Source organism: Cynocephalus volans, chromosome 8, assembly GCF_027409185.1.
Source record: "Cynocephalus volans isolate mCynVol1 chromosome 8, mCynVol1.pri, whole genome shotgun sequence".
Classification (NCBI taxonomy): Eukaryota; Metazoa; Chordata; class Mammalia; order Dermoptera; family Cynocephalidae; genus Cynocephalus; species Cynocephalus volans.
In genome coordinates, this window is record NC_084467.1 from 45,205,672 (window position 1) to 45,228,384 (window position 22,713).

The window sequence follows — 22,713 nt, forward strand, 5'->3', positions numbered from 1 at the left end:
CAAGTGGAATCATGAAGAATTTGTCTTTTTGTGACTCAGTTATTTCAGTTAGCATAATGTCCTCAAGCGTTATCCATGTTGTAGCACATGACAAGATTTCCTTCTTTTTAAAGGCTGAATAATATTTCATTATATGTACATATCACATTTTCTTAATATTTTCCTTTAAGTAAATATTCTGATGATTTAAACAATCAGTTTGGCTAATCACATACCTACAACTATAGAAAACATACAAACATAATCAAGAATGATTTTGTAGCTGACATTTCTTGAGATACAAGCTAATACATACACTGTATCAAAAAGCAGAAATTCTTACCAAGAAAATAATACACAATGCAGAAATTTCTAATCAGGAACAGTGATTCCACACAACTATGTTTAACTAGTAATAGTAGAGATCTTCTAAAGCGCAAGAACTTGTATTGCTGTGGAAAAAAAGAAAAACAGGATAAAATGACACATCCAATTCATATGACATATTCCACACCATTATAAAGCAAGCACTTAACTATAACAGCCAACATATAAAACATAATCACTGTACAAAAAGACAAAGATTATTCCAGAGGCAAGAAATCAACTATTTCTGATGTTAAAATATTTAATATTTGTATTATACAACATCTTACTTTTTTTTTTTTTTTAAAGATGACCGGTAAGGGGATCTTAACCCTTGGCTTGGTGGTGTTAGCACCACGCTCAACCAGTGAGCAACCAGCCATCCGTATATAGGATCCAAACCCATGGCCTTGGTGTTATCAGCACTGCACTCTCCCGAGTGAGCCACGGGCCGGCCCATATCTTACTGATATAAGATCAGAAATAAGAAAATTAGCAATATCAATCCATACTTGATACTAAGGACTATGGAGATAAAGAAAGTACAAAAAATATAGTAACAACAACAACAACCGCAGCTAACATTCTTTGGATACTTACCACATACCAGGTTCTATGCACTTCACATGCATTAATCCATTTAAACCTCACAACAACCCTGCGAAAAAGGTTCTACCATTATCCCCATCTTAAATGAGAAAACCAAGGCACAGAGAGAATAACTTAACCAATGTTACCAGCAAGCAAAAGGACAATCTGAGATATAAATCCAGACAGGAAGGCTTTAGAGACTGCAATCTTTAAGATAATGCATACTGCTTTTACACTAAATTTTTTTAAATGATGTTTGCAGAAAAACGATAGGCAATGAAGATACTAGCCTAGGACTCAGGAGACGTGAGCTCTAGTGCTCCTTCCTCTGTACAACCTTGAACAAGTCACATCTCCTCTCTATCTAATTATCTATTAGATAAGAAGGCTGAACCAGCTAAATAGCTCCTTAATGGGTAACTGACAATTCTAACAATCTAACAGAAAGGAATTTTTTTTAAAAAAAGTTTTTTCCTGAAAAACCTACACTTCTCAAACAAGGGTTGTCTGCCCCTCTCTCCTTCCTAATCCCTGCTCCCAAAATGACAATGGAAAAAACATAATAAATTATGGAAAGAATCTAAAGAAACCTAATGTACAAAAGATAAAATTCCCAAATTCTAGTCTTCTCTTTGCTTATACAGAATTGATCTTTCCTTAAGGAATTTCAGAAGTTAAAAAATAGCAAAAAATTACAGTATTAGGTAGAAGTTATATTTTATACCATGTCTGCAAATGTCTACAATATCTTATAAAAAGCAGCCCACACAAATAGATGTCACTAACCATACAGCTTCAATTACATTGGTTTATTAAAATATTTTCAAAGTGCAAGATATGGAATTGCACTATTCCATGCAACCACTGGGTGATATCACCACCATACACATACCCACAATAAAAATGGCATAGTTCTTATACTATTCCTACTGTACCTCACACCTCAGCACTACTCGAGGTTACAGAGAGGCTAGGGAAGTGGAACTGTCTACCATAGATATGCAGAGAATACCTAATATACCCTCCTCTTGCTCCCAACCAAGCTGAAGGGTTTTTCAATTCCCTGTTGGATTTCTTCTGTGATTTGGCTATGAGCTACCCTTTACTGAATATTTACTATGTTCCAGGCACATATTTAGTGCTCAATAAATCTTATCTCTCTCTCTCTCTTTTTTTTTTGGTGGCTGGCCAGAACAGGGATTGAACTCTTGACCTTGGTGTCATCAGCACCATGCTCTAACCAACTGAACTAACCAGCCAGCCCTCTTATCTCATTTAATACTTTCAACAGTCTTGCTGGCATAGTTTGCCAAGCTCCGTCTTGATGCCCATTTCTTTGTTCCCTACTCCATAGTAATATTCTGCTTTTCCCTATCACTCCGTTGCTAAGAATTTGATATGAGTAATGGAACTGGTTTTAGTAGTGTAGTCAAGCTTTTTAAAAAAAAAAACCTAATGGGCTAATGGCAATTTGGTTAAAATTAGTATTTTTTTAAAGACATAATATTTTATAAGTTACATGAAAACAGTAGTTACTGAACAACATGGACAACAGGAAACCACTTATGTAAACCTGATCCCACAAAATATATATTACAGTTACATATATACATAAATGAACAGTAAAGGATCTGGAAGAATATACACTACACTGGTAACAATGGTTATCTCTGGAACAAAGATTGAGATTGGCCACAAAGCGGTCACTGGGGGACTTTCAATTTATCTATAGTTTCTGAATATTTTATAATAAAAATGTTACCACTATACTCTTGGAAAACAGGCTGACAGGCAGAACCAAAAATGATGATGATGATGATGATGGCTATTCTTGCTCACAAAAATATATTTAAGGTCTGATGTTCTCTGGTCAGCTTGGTATTTAAAAAAAAAAAAAAAAAAAAAGCAAATGGCTATAACCACCGCATTGCTCTATGGAGGCTTAGAAGGGACAGGAATGAGCCTGACTTCTCACATCAAGCTTGCAGTTTCTTAACAATCCATCCTACTTTCCTTAGCAACTTAAAACACACAAGGAAGGTCATACACTGTACACCATGCTCCTAGGCTAAGCTATGGTGTCCTCCCTTACCCCTCAGTCTTCTGGGGAGGCAAACCCACCCTGCTAGGTAAACAAAGACATTTACAAAGGATGAGGTACTGAACAGCAAGCTGACAAAGTCCTTGCTATTCTAGGAAAGCCAGCAAGGCTGGCTTCCCGTTTGCCTGCTTCCCCCTTCTCCCTCCCCTTGAGATCTGACCTTTGATTGAACCCAGGACCCTGAGAGCTTTGTAAATGAGGAACTTATGTTCTTATTTTGTTGATAAGTAGTTAGTCATGAACCTTCAAGCACCATGGCAGCTGAAGATGTTCTATAAATAGCTTTGCACCAGTCATAACTGATTTAATCAGTACAATTTGTTATTTTCACTGGCTTATAAAAAGGAACCTAAAATAAACTAAGATGCCTTGTAGGTCATAAGCCTGTAAGGTCCTCCTGATCCCATAAAGTGTATCTCTTCATTTCCCACCATCTCCCCTCGGGGTACTGGTCGGCAACAACAAACCTGATGGATGAAAAACTATGGTCCTGGACACCAAGATCTATCATTTCTACTGCTCTTGCCAAATCTTCACCTCCCTTACTCCACTGTCCTTCCACTATACCCTCCAGCAAAACCCCTGCTCCAACCACCCCCTGTTCTAACCATCTAACTGTGCAGACCAAAAACCACCACACACTCATGGTTACAAGAGATGCCCCAAATACATATTTTGACCAAATACTTAGTGGCCAAATGTTAAAAATCAATATTCTGCCAAAGCTGAAGCTGAAGCCAAAGGTGAATATTACCATCAGAGAATAAACTTTTGGGATACAAGAATAAATCTAAAATTTTATTAAAATAAATTACAAAAAAATTTAGTATTAAAATTTTACAGGGGCTGGCCAGTTAGCTCAATTAGTTAGAGCACAGCCTTATAACACTAAGGTCATGGGTTAGGATCCAATCCCTGTACTGGCCAGCTGCCACAAAAAAACAAACAAACAAACAAAAACTAAAATTTTACAAATCTGACATTGCATGGTAGAAATAATAATTTATCAGCATGGTCAACTACTGGACTGCTCCTATGTTCACTCCATTACATACATGCAATGTTTAATAGATGGTCACTTTCAATTGAGGTCCATGGAGTTCCAGCAAGGTATTTTGGGGTATTTCATTTTTCTCTAACACTTTCTTTTCTTCATTCTCTTTATTCTTAATTATGTTTGGATCAAAGTATGATTTACCATGGCTATTTCTGTATAGAATTTTGGAGTTTTTTTCTTAGTGAAATACTGAGGTAGTAAAATTGACATCCTATTTTTAATTCATCTTCACAAGATGTGAAAATTTCTAAATAAGACTTTTTTTTTTTACGCTCACAGATTGCAAGGAGGTAAGGGTCAGATCCTTTTCTATGAGCACTATCTGTAGTATGTATATTTTCATCAGATTGTTCTCATGCAACAGGCATGTCAAACAAGCGTGTGAAAACTTTAGCTAATTCTAATCCATCACATTCTCACATATTATGCCCTCATAACAACATACCATGTGCTTATATATCCCTCCCTCCCCACCAGACTTGGTCCTAGTGGGAAGGGGCTGGTTCTAACATTTTTGCTGAATGAAGTAAATAATAGCACAACCAGGAACCGTGAAAACAGGCTTGGGAGAGCCTTGATGCCACAGTGAGACATCTCAACCAATCTTTCTCTCTCTTGCCAGAGGAGGTGGCTCTGAGTTCCAGGGACAACTCCTACCAGATAAGATTTTTTAAAAACCTAACTGAAAGATAGTTTATACTATACCACTTAAGCAAGTCAGAAATGTTTTATTTATTTATACATACTTTGCCTAGTTCTGAAAAGGATGTGAGACAGTTAACTGACATATTATAAAACTATTTGCATATCCCCAAGCTCACAAGGTTCTGAAGTTCAAAAAGAAGTTGGCAGCTGCACAGAGGTACTTTGCATGAATGTCATCATCATCTTCCTCCAGTCCTGCTAGGTCACAGAAAGTGCAACTACCTAGCAGGAAAAGAGTGGGACAAAGCAGTATTCTAAGAGTGGCAAGAAGAAAGAGTAGCTATAGTTCTCAAGTCTCATGAAAATAAATCTCTTCTCTCTAAATGACATTTTGAGGATATCAGTCCTAAGTCTTACTCATCAAATCTTGGATTAATCAGATGAGGCCAGTTACATACATATACATCAGGCAATTTTAACTCTGTGAAATTCTGGCATAAGGTAATACTCAAATGATCTTACCTGTATTATGGGAAATGGAAGATAGTTCATGTTGTTAACAAAATACAAGAGGCTATAACTATAGCCCATAAATGCTCCAGCCAGTAGGAAAAAAAGATGATGTTCATTTAAGCAGGTTTGTGTGGCAGGGCTATCTAAGCTGAAGGGAGAAAGTTAGGCGATTAATTCAACAGTCAAGGATATGTATCACTGTTTTAGGCCCATTATTTACTGAACACAAAGCTCTGACTTAATCACTTAAGAAATGTTCCAAATTCTAACTAAATGGCTCATTTTAGGTGTAAACAAAAAATTAACTAAACCCTTTTCCCTGAAGCATGAGAATCTGACCTTTTTTAGTTAACTCTAGCTCTGTTCCCCTAGAAATCTAAGGGGGTAAGAATGTCAACTACAATAGTAAGCAATGTTGCCTACAAGTTGCTTACTATCATAGTAAACTGCATCTGGACTGAGAGGAACTATAAATAAATAATATATACCTGATAGAGATGCCATAACTTTGGGCTTCTCTCTGTGTTGTCTCTTATAATTGAGCATTCTCTCTTGGGATCCTGGATGCTACACCTACAAAGTTGTTACAAGAGATACTAGATCCTGTGGGACACAAGGCCTTTAAACCAGGGAGCCCCATGCCTGTTTGATGTGGATCTCTTCTCCTTGCACCTGAGTTGTACCACAGGAAAGAAGACAGCTCCTAGATGGCTGTGGGACCTATCACCTGTATGAACTGCTTCAAGAACTCCTGCTAAAGAGGAGCTCCTGATGCTTCCCAGCTGAAAAACTATAAATCCAAGAAGATCACCTGGAGGGCAGTGCCATAAGCTACTACCCTATCATCATTATCTTATGATATCTTTTAATTGTAAGAATAAGATCTTATCCAGTTGGTGAACATCAAGATCTTAAACTCCTCTGAGAATTTCCTGAGAACTTCTATCATCTATCAAATATCTGGGGGTATATAGAGTCAATACATCATAATTCAGTAGGGGTCAATTTTTCCTGAATGAGTACAGATTGTGGACCTGCCTCACCATCTCCCTCCATGAGAGATGAGGCTCCAGGTTGATTGTTTTCTAGACCCTGAGTTACAAGATAATGAAAGAGATTAGTTCTGCTAAAGATTCTGACTATGAAATCATCAGTAAATTATACGAGGGGTCTTCAAAAAGTTCATGAAAAGATTCATATTATCTTTTAATTCTATTTTTCCATGATCTTTTTTGAAGTACCCTCATATTTATAATAGGTACTAGTCTCTTTAACCACCCTTAGTTTCATTCTGCTCCCTGGAACTCCGACTGCCGCCTCTGCTAAAGAAAGATACGCAAAAAGAATCCAAGACTCATCCAAAATGAGCAGTTGGGATTTCCTTATTCACAGTAGTCCTGTATTTATACATGTCCTTTATCATATATTGTTTGTCAACAAGACAATTTTCACTAAAGAAAAATTATATTAAGGGGGAAAAACTGCCTTACATAATAGTAGCTGGGGGCCAAAAGGAAATCAAATATTCAGTAGTAATCATTTAACATTGTTTTAGGCAGTGGAAAATAGAGAACTTAAGATTACCTCACTAATCTTTTTGGATTTTTAAAGTCAGAACATCAACATGCAATTTATATAAATGCCATGTGTTCAAGAACTGTAAGTTTCAAAAATACAAAAGCACTCTATAAGGGAAGGTAGTTATAATAACTTACAATTTTCTTCATTCTTTCCACACTACCCTTCCTTCAAACTCCAACTAATGCAACCTCCTCCAGGAACATGTATGGATCCTCCCTACTTTCTGAATTCCCACAGGTTTTATCTGCACATCTCACTTTCTTCTTCCTGTTACATCCATCTGTGTCCATGTCTGAATTTTCCTATTATTCTTAACTCTCAAAAAGCTGACAGTCTTATGCATGTTTGAACCACTCTCATAAATCTGACAGTACCTAGCATAGCACCCAGCACATAACAAATGGTTTTTAAAAATTACTGAATTGAACAAACATAAAACATCAAAACACTTGATGCATGTAAAAAAAGCACATTCTGTAGAAGTCTGGAAAGCAAAGAATGTCCATAAGGTATTAACCTATATAAGTCACCTTCGGCTTAGTAACTAAACAAGGTTCCTTAGACAAAACATATTAAATATTACCTCTCAGTACCAGCGCAGGGAACCACAAGAAAACTGTATTGGCCCTTGGTCATCACTGCAGCACACCAAGCCATCACCATTCCCATTGCAGCATGAATAAATGAGTGCATGAGTTGCTGAGGATGAATGATCTTCCCAATCAGTGCCAGTCTGGAGCAGGGAATGGAAGGCACAACTGCAAAGAAAATACATTACTGTTGCTTTATAATCTGTAGCATATGAAGTCAGGGAAGCTAAAACTATTCCCTTTCATCCTTGCCCAAATACTAAAAAGGGCAGGAAAAAATCCATAGTCAATGTAAAATATAGTACAGAGAAAGTCTAAGTTAAAAATTTTTGAGAAAAGAATGAATAAAAAGAGATGCACACACAAAAAAAGAAAAACCAAAAAATCTAGAGGGATGGAACCTAAGGAGAGCATAATTCACATTTTTTCATTTCTTTTTAATTAACATTTCCTGATAGCTCAAATTGTACCCACCCTAGCACTCTCCTAAACACATAAAAAAATAAATAATAATTTTAAAGAGTTAGCTCGTGCCCTGCAGCAAGTTGTCTTTATTTCAGCACTGGAAATTGTCAATATATAATTCATCTGTGAGAATGAATGCTGGGTAAGTGGTGCTCCTATATACTCCCACACTATCCAATGTACTGTAATCAAATATGCTTACTGTCTGTCTCCCCATTAACTGTGATCCTCTGGAGAAAGCTGGCACCATATCACTTATCTCTTACCCCTACACAGTGCATGGCACTTGCCAGGCATTAAGAATGATTGGCTGGAGAGCCCTCGTCTGGCATATCTACTTATGGAAGACAACCCAGGTACAGGGGAGGGTGTGAAAGAACACATGCTCTAAGCCAGGGAGTTCTGAATAGGGCTTGAATAGAGAAAGAGGCCCACCAGCCAGTAGTAGGCAATTAAGAAAGCAAAGAAAAAGTAAATGTATTATAACATCCACAGTTAGCACTTGAAATTTTATACCATATTTTACAAGTAAGTAATGAAGAGCTAAAAAGAATAATGATGTTACAGTCAAAAAAAGAAGTGTCAGAAAAAGCTTTTTATTATATCTAAGGACAGACTCAAGGAATCTGAAAAGGCAGGAAGAGTAAGAACAGGAAAAAAAAAAAAAAAAAGCACTGGAATCTAACAGGTGATTTTCCCAAGGCAAAACATAATTACTTTTAAGCTTTTTTTGGAAAAGAACAGAATTATAGACTTTTGTCTTTAAAAAGAAATCACCTGGTCTTCACCAAGGTCAAGGGTTTGGTTCCCAGTACCAGCCAATCACAAACACAAACACAAACAAAAACAAAAACACATAGTCTTGATCTCCTGCCCTACAAAGGAATTATTTTTATAATACATCTGCTAAATCACATCTTTAACAACAGCTGTAAAAAACAAAATTTTTCATTGGGGTAAAACACACATTAATGAAATTTACCATCTGAACCATTTTTAGGTGCACAGTTCTGTGGCACAAGCACATTCGCACTGCTGTGCGACTATCACCACCGTCCATCTTCCTAATTTTTCCATCTTCCGCAAATGAAACTTTACCCATTAAACAGCTCCCTGTTCCCGCCATCTCCCTAGTTCCTGGGAACCACCGTTCTACTGTCTGTCTCTATAAATTTGACTACTCTAGGTACAGCATAAAAGTGAAATAACTTGTTCTAAAAGGTCTAAATATATTTTTAAAACAAAGAAACTAGTACCCAAATGAATTTCAATGTACGAAATTCAAAGCATATGATTCTGTATATTTTAAAATTTTGACACAAAACACAGCCTATTAAACACAACCACATATAAATTGCATTGAGTCTGCCCTTAGTAAATTCAGACATTTTTAAGATGATTAACATTTGAGGGTCGGTCCCTGGCTCACTCGGGAGAGTGTGGTGCTGATAACACCAAGGCCACGGGTTCGGATCCCATATAGGGATGGCCGGTTGCTCACTGGGTGAGCGTGGTGCTGACAACACCAAGACAAGGGTTAAGATCCCCTTACCGGTCATCTTTAAAAAAAAAAAAAAAAAATTGAAAACTCACCTGCATAGAACTCCACATTGAAAATACTTATTATTATTATTACCACTGACAGCAGCAGGAGGTAAAAGATTACGTAGGAACTATAAAGATCATTGAAAGAATCTGAAACACAAGAGAGATCAATTAGTAAAGTTTATTCAGTAACATAGTCATGTTCAATACACTGCAATATAAAAAAGGTTTGAACCACAGCTATAATTTTAATTTTAGGTTATCTTTCCTTCAAGAATTTAATTGTGCACTGCTGACAGGTCCAGTGGGACATCAACTCAAGAACTACAGTGGGAGTTATTTGGACCCGACTCCGGGTACGTTAAAATACTAGACACACCAGCCAGCAACAAAACAAAATAAAACAAAAACTAGAATTTCTTTTAAATCATCCAAATGTTAACATCAGACAAAATACTACCATATGTGAACATCTCATCATATGAAACAGAAGTACCATATTTAGTAATATACCAACAAAGTCTCTTTTTAAGATGTAAATATTTTTCAGATCAGAATCTTCTTAATAAATGCAATTGGTTCCTACAGCTAAAGTCAAAATAACATTTTTGGAAATGGCATAATCCATGAATCATCTAAATGAATTGAACCAAAAAACAAAAACTGTAATGTCCCTGTGAAATACTAATGCTTTCATATTTTGGAGTAGTTCAACCATCAATATTCCATTTCAAAGTTTAAAATATGGATATGTTATGCCTAACAACATGAATGAGAGAAATAAAAACAGTAAGGATGTGTTTGCTGAATAGACTAAGACTTAATAATAAAGGAAATTATCCTTAAAAGTACAATTCATTGACCAAAATTAATGAGGAATATTTGCTAAGCATCCACAACTAAACCCAAGCATACTGAGCCAAAAGAAAGAAATTACTCATGTGACTAAGGGTAAGTAAGAAGAGTACAATTTCTCCGAAAAAACTTTGTGAACCAAAAGTTAAGGACAAGTAACATCTGATGAGAAAAATGTCATAAATCAAATCCAATCTGGAGAGAAAGAAAACGTTATTAGGATTAAAGAACCCCTGGCCATGAAATGTGAAAAAGTTTTTATCCCCAGTGCCAATGTGAACAATTGGTAATGGCTCTGGAATACAATATTGAGTATTCTGAGGTTGAAACTAGAAAGCCATGATCAATAAGCAATACAGACACGAGCAATATGGCTACAGAAATACTTGCTTTACTGCTCTGGTTTATGGCTTAATTTCATCTGATGTATGGGAGCTATCCCAGAAATCATAGACATATATCAACCAAAATTTTAACACAACTTTAATTCTTTAGTAGCAATATCTCCATAGACCAGAAAGTGAAAATTCTAACTCTTTGAAATTAGGCATTTTCTTATGAAAAATGAAATTAAAAACACACTTCCCTCTTTCCAAAGCAAAAGAAATTTATCGTTATTGTTGAGAAGGGAGAGAAAAAGGATTTCAATGGTATTTGTGCTTCTTAGCCTTAGGCAAGACTTCAAAACCTATTCTTACAACATTTATCTTTTCATTTATTTTTTAATTCTAGTGTGGTATAGTGGGAAAACAACAACAACAACACAGGCTTTGAAGTTAGAGACCAATGTTCAAACCCCAGTTCACTTACTTAGTAGCTGTGTCTCTGCACAGATTATTTAACCTGAATCTCAGTTTCCTCATTTATAAAATAGAGATAATACCTCTTTATTATACAGGGTTATAGGAAGGATAAGAGGTAACATACATAAGGTGCTTAACATGGTGCCTGGCACAGAGTAGATGGGCAACAATTGGTAGCTATTATTAATTAGCATAGAACAATAGTTATATTTTAATAAATCTAGTAATTTTATTTTATTTTATTTATTTATTTATTTTAAATCTATTAATTTTATTTTGTCTGCAAGGATTTTTGAGAAGCATTTTGGCCTGCCTCAATCTTTTCTTCCTTATCAATTTTTATGTTTAACTCTATCTTCCCTAGTCTTTAACTCTTTCCTCCTTTTCTCTCTTCTCATCTTTTTTATTAGCCACACATAGAAATGAAGTATTCTTAATTTCTGACATATTTTTAAAGAGATATATATCATATTTTCTATCCCTAATTTAAATAGATGACTGAAACATTCTTCTAAAAAGACAAACAATTTCAATAAAGCTATCAAAAAGGAAAGACAAACAAAAATTAAGTTTTCATTTATGTGGTCGTCTAATAATCTTTTTGTTCCTGTGATTATACATAGTCCCTGACAGGTTTACTAGTCTTATTATATAATCAAAAGGTGGTTTACATTATGAAGGGCATGCCTTAAAATGATCTCAAAGTGAATGCTCTGACATGTCAATATAGGCAGTAAATAAAAATAAATTATTTAAAACACAATGCAATTTTTATGCTTAAAAGCAGATCCTGTAATATTCTTCCCCAAATTAAACGTTACTTACCTGTCAGCCACTGTATAGGATGAAATAAATCAATGCTGCTGAAGATTATAAATACTGTGGTACAGATGGGCAGAAGCAGCACTGACCAAACAATACTTGAAACTATCCTCCAGCCCAAAACCTATAAGTAAACAAACAAAACCCCTGAGTCATGAAGTCAGTTAAATGACTTCAGTTATGCAAATCCTATCTTTTCATACAGGATGTCAATGTTAATCACTAATATTTATACCCAGGTCACAGTCTATGCAGCTATATATAAACCCAAGTGGTTACTACTATTAACACTGCATACCACTACAAAATCTTGTAGTGTCAGTGAACTGATGCTTGCATTAGTCCAGAGACAGGTGCAACATCAAATACCACTTGGTGAGGAGGGAGGTTGGGCCATTGTTATTTAGTTTTATAACTATTTTATAGCAACTAACGTTTGTCTCTCTAGGTTTAAATGACAGTTATAGTAATACCTAAAGGCTGTATATACTTTCATTGGAACCATCTGTATACTGCAATTGTATTTACAGTTATTAGATATGCACTCCTTACTGGGCAATTACTACACTGCAGCATTGTATTCATTTCCGAATCGCCAGTGCCTACCACATGGGAGGTACAAGACTTACTGTTGAATAGTGAATACAAGGAGAGATACTAAGAGGTTTTAAGCATGAAAGTGACCATCGGATTTATATTCTGAAAGGTAAAACATCTTTGTGTTTACTGTAAAGTGATTGCCAGGAACATGGATCAGAAGGGACCAGAACAAGACAGGAGACAAAGACGTTAGGAAATAGTCCACCGCAATGTCCCGAGCTAAAGATTATAATCAATGTCTGAACAGAAGTGATAGCAAGGGGAAAGGAAAAAGAAACTGCAGCAAAATTTCTAAGGTAGAATCTACAGGACTGCGTGATTGATAATATAGGTGGTACAGAACAGATAGGACTGAAGGCCCCAAAAGTTGTTAGCTTGGGATACAGAAAAGATGGCAGTACAATGGGGTAGAAGTACTATTCACAAAGGGACCTTATTCCTATTTCTTTTTGCCTTCCACAGAACGGCTGCAGTACTGTTGATTAAACGACTTCGGCGAGGAAGCTCAGTCCCACAGTGCACCCATAACTGTAACTTAATACCTGCCCTGATTACCTGGTGCCCAACCCCAGCCTCTGCTAAAGCCACGCCACATTCTTTCCAATTCTGGACATTCCGTCCCACTTCTTATCCCAAAGAATCCAGTTACTTATTTTGCACCTACTGGATACACTATAAACTCTCCACTCCCTTCCCCACTTTCCAGTCAAGTCATGCCTCCCACTCTGACCAGCTTCCATTCAGGACTCCTCTCCCACCTGGTAACCAGCTTCCACTCAAGACGCCCCGGACCACCCTATAACCAGACCCCCACGGACAACCCTGTAACCAGTCCCCCGGGTGGTCTGCTCCGCACGCGTTCTCCGCACTCTACCACCAGACCCTCCCCTCCCCCGCCCAGCGCGCACGCGCGGCCAGAGCCGGCTCACCCAGCCCGACCCTTGCAACGCGTGCCACAGAGCGCGCTGCACTCACACGCCACAGGATGTCCCGCGACCTGCCGGCGCACGGCCCAGTCACAACCGTGGCCATGGAGATGGTGGCCCCCACTCTAAGAAGTGCTGGAGACAGCGCACCCGCCCGCCACCGCCGTTCAAAGGGAGGAAGGCCCCTTGAGGACCCCGTTGGGGCTGCCTCAAACACTGCCTGACCGAAGCCCGGCCCAGGCTCCAACTCATCCCTTCGAGGCTTCGTCTGGACAAGCTCAACGGCACCGAAGTGCTGCGCAGACACGCTTCCCAAAGTGGGCTGTGACTCCAGGAACTGCTCTCTGGAGTCCAAAAGATCCCTCCGAAGCAGGGCCGAGAGGGGCGCCAGAAACAGGGGGCGGCGCTGCACGCTGGGAACTGCAGTCTCAATGGCAGGCTGAGACCAAGGAGAAGAGCGTCGCATTCCAGGACTCGGCGTCCCAAAGTACAGCATGCTGGGAGTCGAAGTCCTCCCGGAGGTGCCCTGGGGCATGCTGGGAATCGTAGTCTTTATGAAGTACTGATTGCTAGGAATTCCGCAGTTAGAAAGACCTGGCAGGGCAGGTTTGCCCAGTTCGTTAGAGTGCTGTGTTACAACATCAAGGTCAAGGGTTTGGATCCCCTTAACGGCCATCTGTTAGCTGGAGCTTTACCACCATATTGGAAGAGAGTCACACTACAGGAATATGAAGTTCTGAGCTTAAAGGAGACTTGATTATTCGGAGCAACAATACCAGTCCTGGGTTACCTGCTGTTACCTCCTGACTTCATTTATACAAGAGAGAGAATTATTTATTGTTTAAGCCACTTCTGTTTTTATAGCACTTATCACAGTCTTAAATCATTTTGTGTAATTATTTGTTTACTTCTTATTGCCTGACTTCCCACTAGTATACAAGCTTCACAAGGGCAGGGTTTGTCTTGTTTATCATTGTTTCCAAATCGCCCATCACATAAAAAAAATTAATAAATGGGAAAAATTAACTGTATCAGACAGTGTCTATTGAGGACAACAACTCTGATATCTAAATCACTGAGGGGTTATGCAGGGAATTTATAAGAAAAGTGTTAGAAGGGATAAAAGAACATAGGGCAGAAAGAACAGGATTGTAGTAGTGAAAGGGAGAAAGAAGTTATTGCCCAAATATCAGGAAGCTACTACTTCCTCTGCATTTAGAGTCCATGAGACACATTCAAGGCTGAGCCCCTGCTGCTGCTAGAATCACACCATTGCTCTTGAGCAAGAACTGAGGACCTGGTACTCTGTAGCTGTTGAAACCACCACAAGTGCCCACATATATCTGAAGTTGCTCTCTGAGCCTTAGTTTCCTCATCACTAATAAAACCATATTGCAAGATGCTGTATTAAATGAGATTTTACTTGTAAATTATCTGGTACACTGTAGAAAGATTATAGGCTTTGGAGTCAGATAAATATGGTTATGAATGCCTGCTCTGCCACTTAGTAACTGTAGGGTCTTGAGAAGGTCATTTTATCTTTCTAAGCAGATGTAAAAGAAAGATTAAAAAGCATCCCTATAGACAATAAAAGCATTTCAGAAAGACACCAAATAGATGAAAATTATAACTTAATCCTTCAAAATGGAATAAAATTAAGAAAAGGATACAAGATATGAAAGAGCAATAGCAATTAGTATCAGAAAAACTCAGAAATGTAATAGAACTGAGGGAAGAAATATTTCAAAAAGAAAAATTATAATAAAAATAGAGGTTGAGCTAGAAGGAATTTCAAAGCAAAGAACACAACAGTAATGCCATAACAAAGGAAGAACTTTTTTTTTTCTTTTTTATCAAAAAGGAATAAAGAAAAAAAGGATTTTGGGGGGGGCGGGGCAGCTGGCTGGTATGAGGATCCGAACCCTTTACCTTGGTGTTATCAACACCACACTCTAACCAAATAAGCTAACTGGCCAGCCCCAAAAAGGATTTTTTAAAAAGTGACAAATAGGGAGCTGGCCAGTTAGCTCAGTTGGTTAAAGTGCAGTGCTGATGACACCAAGGTCCAGGGTTCAATCCATGTACTGCAAAAAAAAGAAAAAAAAAATGTGACCAATAGGGAAAATAGGCAAAGAAGATCCAACATATGACTAATGGGAGTCCCTGAATCATCTGTACTATCATGTTAAACCACCACTCTCTCACCCAACAGTATACAGGGATGTGGGAATTACTTTTTGTTTTCAAATTGCCCTAATATTTTTAAATTCAAATCCACATTTGTCTGACTCCAAAGTCTTTACCTATTGCCTCTCAGGCACTTAAGTATTCATGTGAAAAGCCTTTGATTCTGCCTCTTCCTCATATACTTGGAGATGAGGCACCATGGAGCCTCACCTTCACCCACAGATTTCATTTTACTGTCTCTGTATCATAGGCAGAGCCATCATTTTCCTAAAGTTTTCATTTCAAACCCTTCACTTGTATTGTCTTTGATATTTTATAGCCTTAAAAAATATGGGGTGAAGGGTGGCTAATAACCCTTTCTCCCCATCTGTAACCTGTTTAGTTTCAAATTCAGTCCTTCCAGGAGAGAAGGCTGCCAATTCTTGATAAAATGTGATTAGCCATTTGCAAAGGCAAAACAAAAGACATTTACATCTTCTTGGACATCCAAAGTCTCTTGTGCAACAGAGTCAAGCAAAAAATAAATTCAAAACACATGAATGATATCTCCCCATGGGGCATGGAGAACACATGCCCCAGGATAAACCTGAACCTTTATTTATTAATTTATCTGTTTAATGACCAAACTCCAAGGCTTGGGGAAGAATGTGAAAGATTCAGCAAACTGAAAAGAAAGCTCAGGCTCTTCCTCCTTCCCTTAATGTCCCCTCTCTGAAGCCAAGTGGCACTCCTTGTTGGCTGTTTCATGGGGCTGTACTCTGCCGCCTCCTTCTTGGGGGTCAGATCTCAGAGGAAAGGCCAATGAAGAGAGAAGGCGATCCATGAGGGAAAACCCACATAGTACAAGCAAAGTGTGTCATCCAGGCTTCAAAAATGTTTTTTTTTTCTCACTTTTAAATACTGCCTAGGTTGTTTACAAAGGCTGATTTAACCCTCTGCCTATGATACAGAGACAGCAAAATGAAATCTGTGGGTGAAGGTGAGGCTCCATGGTGCCTCATCTCCAAGTATATGAGGAAGAGGCAGGATCAAAGCCTTTTCACATAAATACTTAAGTGCCTGAGAGGCAATAGGTAAAGACTTTGGAGTCAGACAAATGTGGATTTGAATCCCAGCTCCCTACTTAATAGCAGATTAGCTTGAGCAAGTAACTCCACCTCTTAGTGCATCCATTTCCTCAACTGTACAAAGGGGATATTAGTGTACTCTGTTTTTTACTTCTAACTATCAACCTATCTAAATTGAGCTTCATTACCTGCCTTTCAAATAATGCGATAGTCATTCATACTGTTCACCAAGTATTTCCGGCCCTCTGCCCTCTAGGCACATGATAGGATTACACTCGATGGCTCTCTTTGAAGTTAGATATGACTGTATTACAGTTCTAGCCAATGAACTGTGAGCAGAAGTGACATGTGTCATTTATAGGTGTAATTTAATAGCCATTGTAAGAGTCTCTAAAGCTCTCTTTTCCTCTGGCACAGTGGCCAACAATAATTGACATGGCAGTTGCTCTATCACCCCAGGTGCCTGAATAGCTACAATGAACATAGTCTTCCTGCCAACCTGTGACGAACTTATAACATGAGCAAAAAATGAAACTTTGTTGTTTTAAGCTGCTAATATTTTGGCGTTGTTTGTTATTATAGAATAACCTAACCTATCCCAAATGATACCAATAGTAAGTGAATAAATGCAGTTACCTGAAGAAGACTTGAAAAGTTCTTGAAAAACTTTGTTTTCTGTATCACCTTATTAATTCACCTCATAAGCATTTCATAAGCAGTGAGTAAGGGCCAGGCACTGTGCTAGGCCCTGTGGGGGTATACATCAGAGCAGTCCCTGCTGTCAGGCCCTACCTGTTTAGTATACAAGGCCCCAACTTTAGTTACTCTCCTGAACCATACTCTCAACTAATGCATGTGGTGGAACTGGTTATCAGTTTGTAGTTTACAGGCTGTTCTTGGAAAATGGATGAAAGCAGTAAGTACTGGTTTAAGAAACTAAAATTGATCTGCTTACAGACCCCTCACCCCCTTACCAACACACTGTGTCTTTTTCTGCCTTAATGCCTCTGCATAAGCTGGATTCTCTGCTTCTTCAAATTCCATGTCGTCCATGAAGCCTTTCCTGTCACATCCCTCCTTCTAAAAATCCTGTAATTATGCCACTCATTGGATACATCCTGCCTTCAGTAGCATAGTAGAGAAAGCAAACTTTGGAGCCAGCCAGTCCTGGGTTCAAGTCCTGCCTTTGCCTCTCCCTAGCTGACAAAGCTAGCGACCTTGCTTTGGTTGTACACTTAGTATATGTTGGACACCGTAAGTCATATTATATAAATTTAATTGTCACACTTGCTTTTCAAGATTGATGATACGTATAATCTTTTACAAAGGAAGCCAAGCTGACAGAGGTAAAGTGAAGCAGAGATTCACACTCACATCTACTTAAACGTATCAATGCTTTTATATAAATAAACTTTCACTGTGTGGTCTATTTGCATGTGCTCCCCTTTTAAGAATATTTATAAAGGTTTGTATTTTTGCTGTAATCATTTCCTTTATATAACATCTTTAATCCCCTATGGGGGGGGGCGATTATTGTCTTACCGTTTCCCTCTTATGAACAACATAGACTTTAGTATTGCCTCCACCCCCTCTCCTCCAGCATCTGATTTGAAGCAATATTCTTTTACTCTTGGCTAATAACTTTGAGGTGATCAGCAACCTTATTCTGCTTTAGAAATGCTCTCCTCATTCTTTTTTTTTTTTATGGTTATACTGTATAGTTATTTTAAGGGTGCATAACCATTATAAACTATATTCTCTCCCTTATAACCATCATTTATTCTTAATTCTATAGGTAAATAGATATTTAGTGCTCACCACCTGTATGTCAATGTCTTGCCAGTCATTCTGAAGTATGTTCCCCAGAAGATGCCTCAGGAAGGTCTTATGGGAATATTCCGTGTGTTCTTCCATGTTGATGGCATCTTTTCTGTGGTCTTTTCACCTGAAGTCAGTTTAGTTGGATGTAATATCCTTAGCTCACATTTTCGTTCTTTGGGTATCTTAGATATGTTACTACAGTCTTTTGATGTAAAGTGCTGTTGTCAAAAAGTCTCATGACAATCTGATTTTCTTTCCCTTATAAGTGAATTTGTGTTTTAGCCTGGATGCCGCAAATATTTTTTCTTTTTCTTTGAAATTCACTTGTTTTACTAGATTATGCCTCAGTGTTGATCTTCTGTGTTGATTTCCCTAGGTATGAGGTGTACCCTTTATTTAGTTTCGTCTTTTTATTTTGTTTCCAAGAAAAATTTTAACTTAGGTTTTTCAAAATTAATTCTCCATTGCTTTGTTATTTTTTTCTTCTTCAAGGACATCTATCATCCACCTTTAGATCTTCTTTGCCTATCTTCTGTATTTATCAATTTCTCTTGAATTCTTTAATTTCTCCTTCTTCACTCTGGAATGTAAATTTTTTTCTTCTTTTCATGTTTTATTCGCTTAATGTAACTGGTAACCAAGAACAGCCTCTTCTTTGCCTGGAAATAAAGGACTTGAGAGTCTGATGTTGACGCAAGTTTAGGAAGCTTTATTATCAGGAAGCGTAACCTGGGAGACACTGTCAGCTGCAAACTGTCTCAGAAGTTTGAGAGCCTCAGTGAGAGTTTTTAAAGGGAAGAGTGTGGGAAACAAAAGGAGGAGCTTAGACCCATCAGAAAGCTGCTACGTGAAATTTTGCAGGTTCTGAGTTTTTTTTATCTGAGGGCCGGTACTATAATTCTTTCATTTGGCTCTGTAATTCTTTTATTCATCCTTGGAATGCGGTGCTATCCAGCTCCCACAAGCCAGATGCTGTCTGGTTCCTGGGCAGCTGTGACTCCAAAAGAAGAAGGTTTAGTTCACCCAGTTCCTGATTAGCTATTATCTCACTCCTCCTGAGCACCAAGTCCCACAATGTTTCCCACAAGCTATACTGTGAGCCAAGGTTACAAAAAGACTTCTTTACGAAACAAGCAAACAAAAACTTCTTTATGGCTAGCATTCTGCTTAAAGCCGCATTTTACAGAATGGCTCTTCTAAGCCCAATTGTCCGTGACCGTTTGTGTGCTGGGCTCCTACATTAAGGCATTATATGTTGTGCATATTTATTCTTGCTCTCTTTTTAGTTGGGACATGGTTTATTGTACCTATCTGCAGGGTGTGCATATTTATTCTGATATTTCTTCTAGTTCAGTCTTCATTTCTGAAATGAGTTCTCCCTTTTCTTTCCAATTCTTTCATGAGTTCTGTTACTTATTCCTGCTTTATAAGTCTGATTAGCACCTTAATTTCATACATTGTACCATTTTCTTAATTTCTTTTAGCTCATTTTGAAATATTAAGGTATAGTTTTTATCTGGCTTTGGGAGCATGCCTGTCTGGAATATTCTCATTACCATTAAGGATGTTACTCTAATCCTTCTTCCCATTTTTCTTATAATAACTTCATTATGAGATTTGACTAGGATCCTCTTTGTTGCTCTTTTCTACACAGAATTACTTTTCCTGCACATTTAGAAGGGAGAGGTGAGTCAGGACAACTTTCTTTTTGGGGAGACACACACACACACACACACACACACACACACACACACACACACACACACACACTGCTTTTCTAAACTCAAAGCTCTACAGCACACACACACACACACACACACACACACACACACACACACAGCTTTTCTAAACTCAAGGCTCTACAGTTTCCTTTTTTGTTTTCATGAAGGGTTCAAAAACATGGCTTCCTACTTTCTGAGATCTCCTCCCCTACTCTCGTCTGGACTCCCCGCCCCCCCCCCCCCCCCCCCCCCGCAAATATCCCTGGCCTACCCTATTTGTATTGTGTTTCCTGCAGTTTCTCCCCTGGTGTCCTGGAAGGAAGGTGATGGAGTTTGGATGTGTTGTCCCCTCCAAAACTCATGTGGAAATTTGATCTCCAAGGTGGCAGTGTTGGAAACTGATTGAGTCATGGGGGCGGATCCCTCATGAATGGATTAATGCTCTCCCTGGGGGAGGAGGGATTAATGAGTGAGTTCTCACTCTATTAGTTCCCACAAGAGCTGATTGTTTAAAGGACCCTGGCATCTCTTGCTTCCTCTCTCTTGCTTCCTCTTGCCATGTGATCTGCTTGTACCCACCAGCTGCCTGCCGCTTTTCAGCCATGAGTGGAAGCAGCCTGAGGCCCATGCCAGATGCAGCTGTCCCAGAATCGTAAGCCAAATAAACCTCTTTTCCTTATAAATTACCCAGTCTCAGGTATTTCTGTTATAGCAACACAAAATGGACTAAAACAAAAAGTTTGGCTGCTTTGGAGAGTTCACAGGACCTGGGCTGCCCCAGCTTCTTCAGACCTTACTGTGGAGCCCTCACACTTGTGGGCTGCAGACCAGGTTGTACAAAACTCCAGCTCCAGCTGCCGTTCTCCTATAGGTCCACTTTTCAGTGAGTAGCTGTTGGTTATTTGGGGGTTCTCTTCAGATTTCTCACACTCCCTGTTGCTTCCCTCTGCTGCTTTCCACAAAAATGCTGTTACCATGCCAGTCTTGAGAGCTGTCAGTGGTTTCCACCTACTTGAACTTTTGGGTCTGTGGGCATAGCTTGTCACCTAGTTTTGTTGTAGATGTTGTGCACAGGTTTTTGATTTTGCTGTCCCAGTTGCTGTCTTTATGAGGGATTCAGGGAGTTTCAAAAACTATGCTAGTGCTGCTGCTGTCTTCCCAAAATTCATTTCCCTCAGTTCTTTATATGATAACCAACCAATGGAATCAAACCGACAATGGACAAACCACCATCCACTAACTTTTCTAAAAGTGGGGGTTCCAAGATGTAGTAGTTATCCAACTTAAACCCATTTCTCTTCCTTCCATACTAATGGTATTCTGATTTCATTCTGGGTGGCAGCATGCCCAGTTAAAGAGCACTTCCCAGCCTCTCTTGCACCAAGGGGTTACCATGTGATACAGTTCTGACTTACAGGATAGAAGCAGAAGATATTGGGCGAGGCTTTGGAGAAAGCTCTTTCAAAGGCAGGCCAACTCAGCTGGCCTACCCCCTTAGCCCTTTCCCTTCTTCCTGCCTGTCAGAGCTGAACTGAGCTCAGAGCGCTGAGATGCCAGGTGTTTGAGCAGTTGATTAAGACAACTGAAAATGACTAGTAGCCACATCTTTAAACACTTACTGTGATGGCATAAGCAAGAGACTAGAGAGGAGAAAGTGCCAGCTCCCCCAATGTTCCATTTTCTCCCCGGGGTCAGTGCAGAAGTGGGGATTGTTTCACTACCAAAGGATCCCTAAACAAAAGGCTCCTGACATTTTATGGACTGGGGGCTGGGGAGGAGAGGGGAAAGGACAATGAGTCGAAAGTATAATACTGAGCATAAAGAAAACTATCTTCAAGGCCCTCTTCTTCTTTCACCCCAATAAGTTGGCATAGGCACCTGAGAGAGGCTGCGGCTAGGGCTCCCCTCCCCCTTATAAGGAGGCCTCCAAATGCAGGAGCCTGGTCTGGAAATGCAGATATGCATTAAGAGCACAGCCCGGGTGGTGGCAAGGAGGCTGAGTCCCTGACTACAATCCCTTCAGAGATGCAAGGCACAGGCTGTGCACCTAGTTTGATATGGGAGCACAGCTTTCCCCATGAGGCCTGTCAGGTAAAGCCCTTGTCGTGCCTAAAAGGTAACACACAGGTTTTTGGCCTGGAGCTGGGCTCCACACTACCTACACTTTGCTGGGGATTGAACAGGCATCTTGGGATCAGGTGATGACAAATTAACACTAAGGACTGCTGAGCAGAAGAAAAATAAGAAAATAGAAGTCATCAGAATACCTAATGGCATAATGGAGCAGCCATATGTGGGGAAAATAGAGTAGTTTGGTCAGGGCCCCCCACCCCCTCACCTCAGGTCCCTGTTGGGTGTGGTGCAGCACATTTCTCATAAACAAGTGTGTGGGTGGAGTTAGTGCACATGTGCACCCCTGTATCTTTTTAGTTTGTTGCTATTGTGTGTTCTTTAGTTTGTGAAGCAGCTCTGGCCAGT

At 39.0% G+C, this 22,713-nt stretch overlaps 1 protein-coding gene across 1 annotated transcript in view; it reads right to left on the minus strand.

Moving 5' to 3' along the window:
- The window catches only part of NDC1 (NDC1 transmembrane nucleoporin), a 52,623-nt gene extending 38,971 nt beyond the window's left edge, over positions 1-13,652 (minus strand). Inside the window, exons 1-6 of the mRNA XM_063104909.1 lie at positions 13,489-13,652; positions 11,917-12,037; positions 9,482-9,583; positions 7,417-7,591; positions 5,262-5,400; positions 323-431 (exon numbers count right to left, since the gene is read on the minus strand). Coding sequence (XP_062960979.1) covers positions 323-431; positions 5,262-5,400; positions 7,417-7,591; positions 9,482-9,583; positions 11,917-12,037; positions 13,489-13,545 — 703 coding nt within the window. The 5' untranslated portion in view covers positions 13,546-13,652. The remainder of the gene's footprint in view (positions 1-322; positions 432-5,261; positions 5,401-7,416; positions 7,592-9,481; positions 9,584-11,916; positions 12,038-13,488) is intronic.
- Between the last annotated feature and the right edge of the window lie 9,061 nt (positions 13,653-22,713).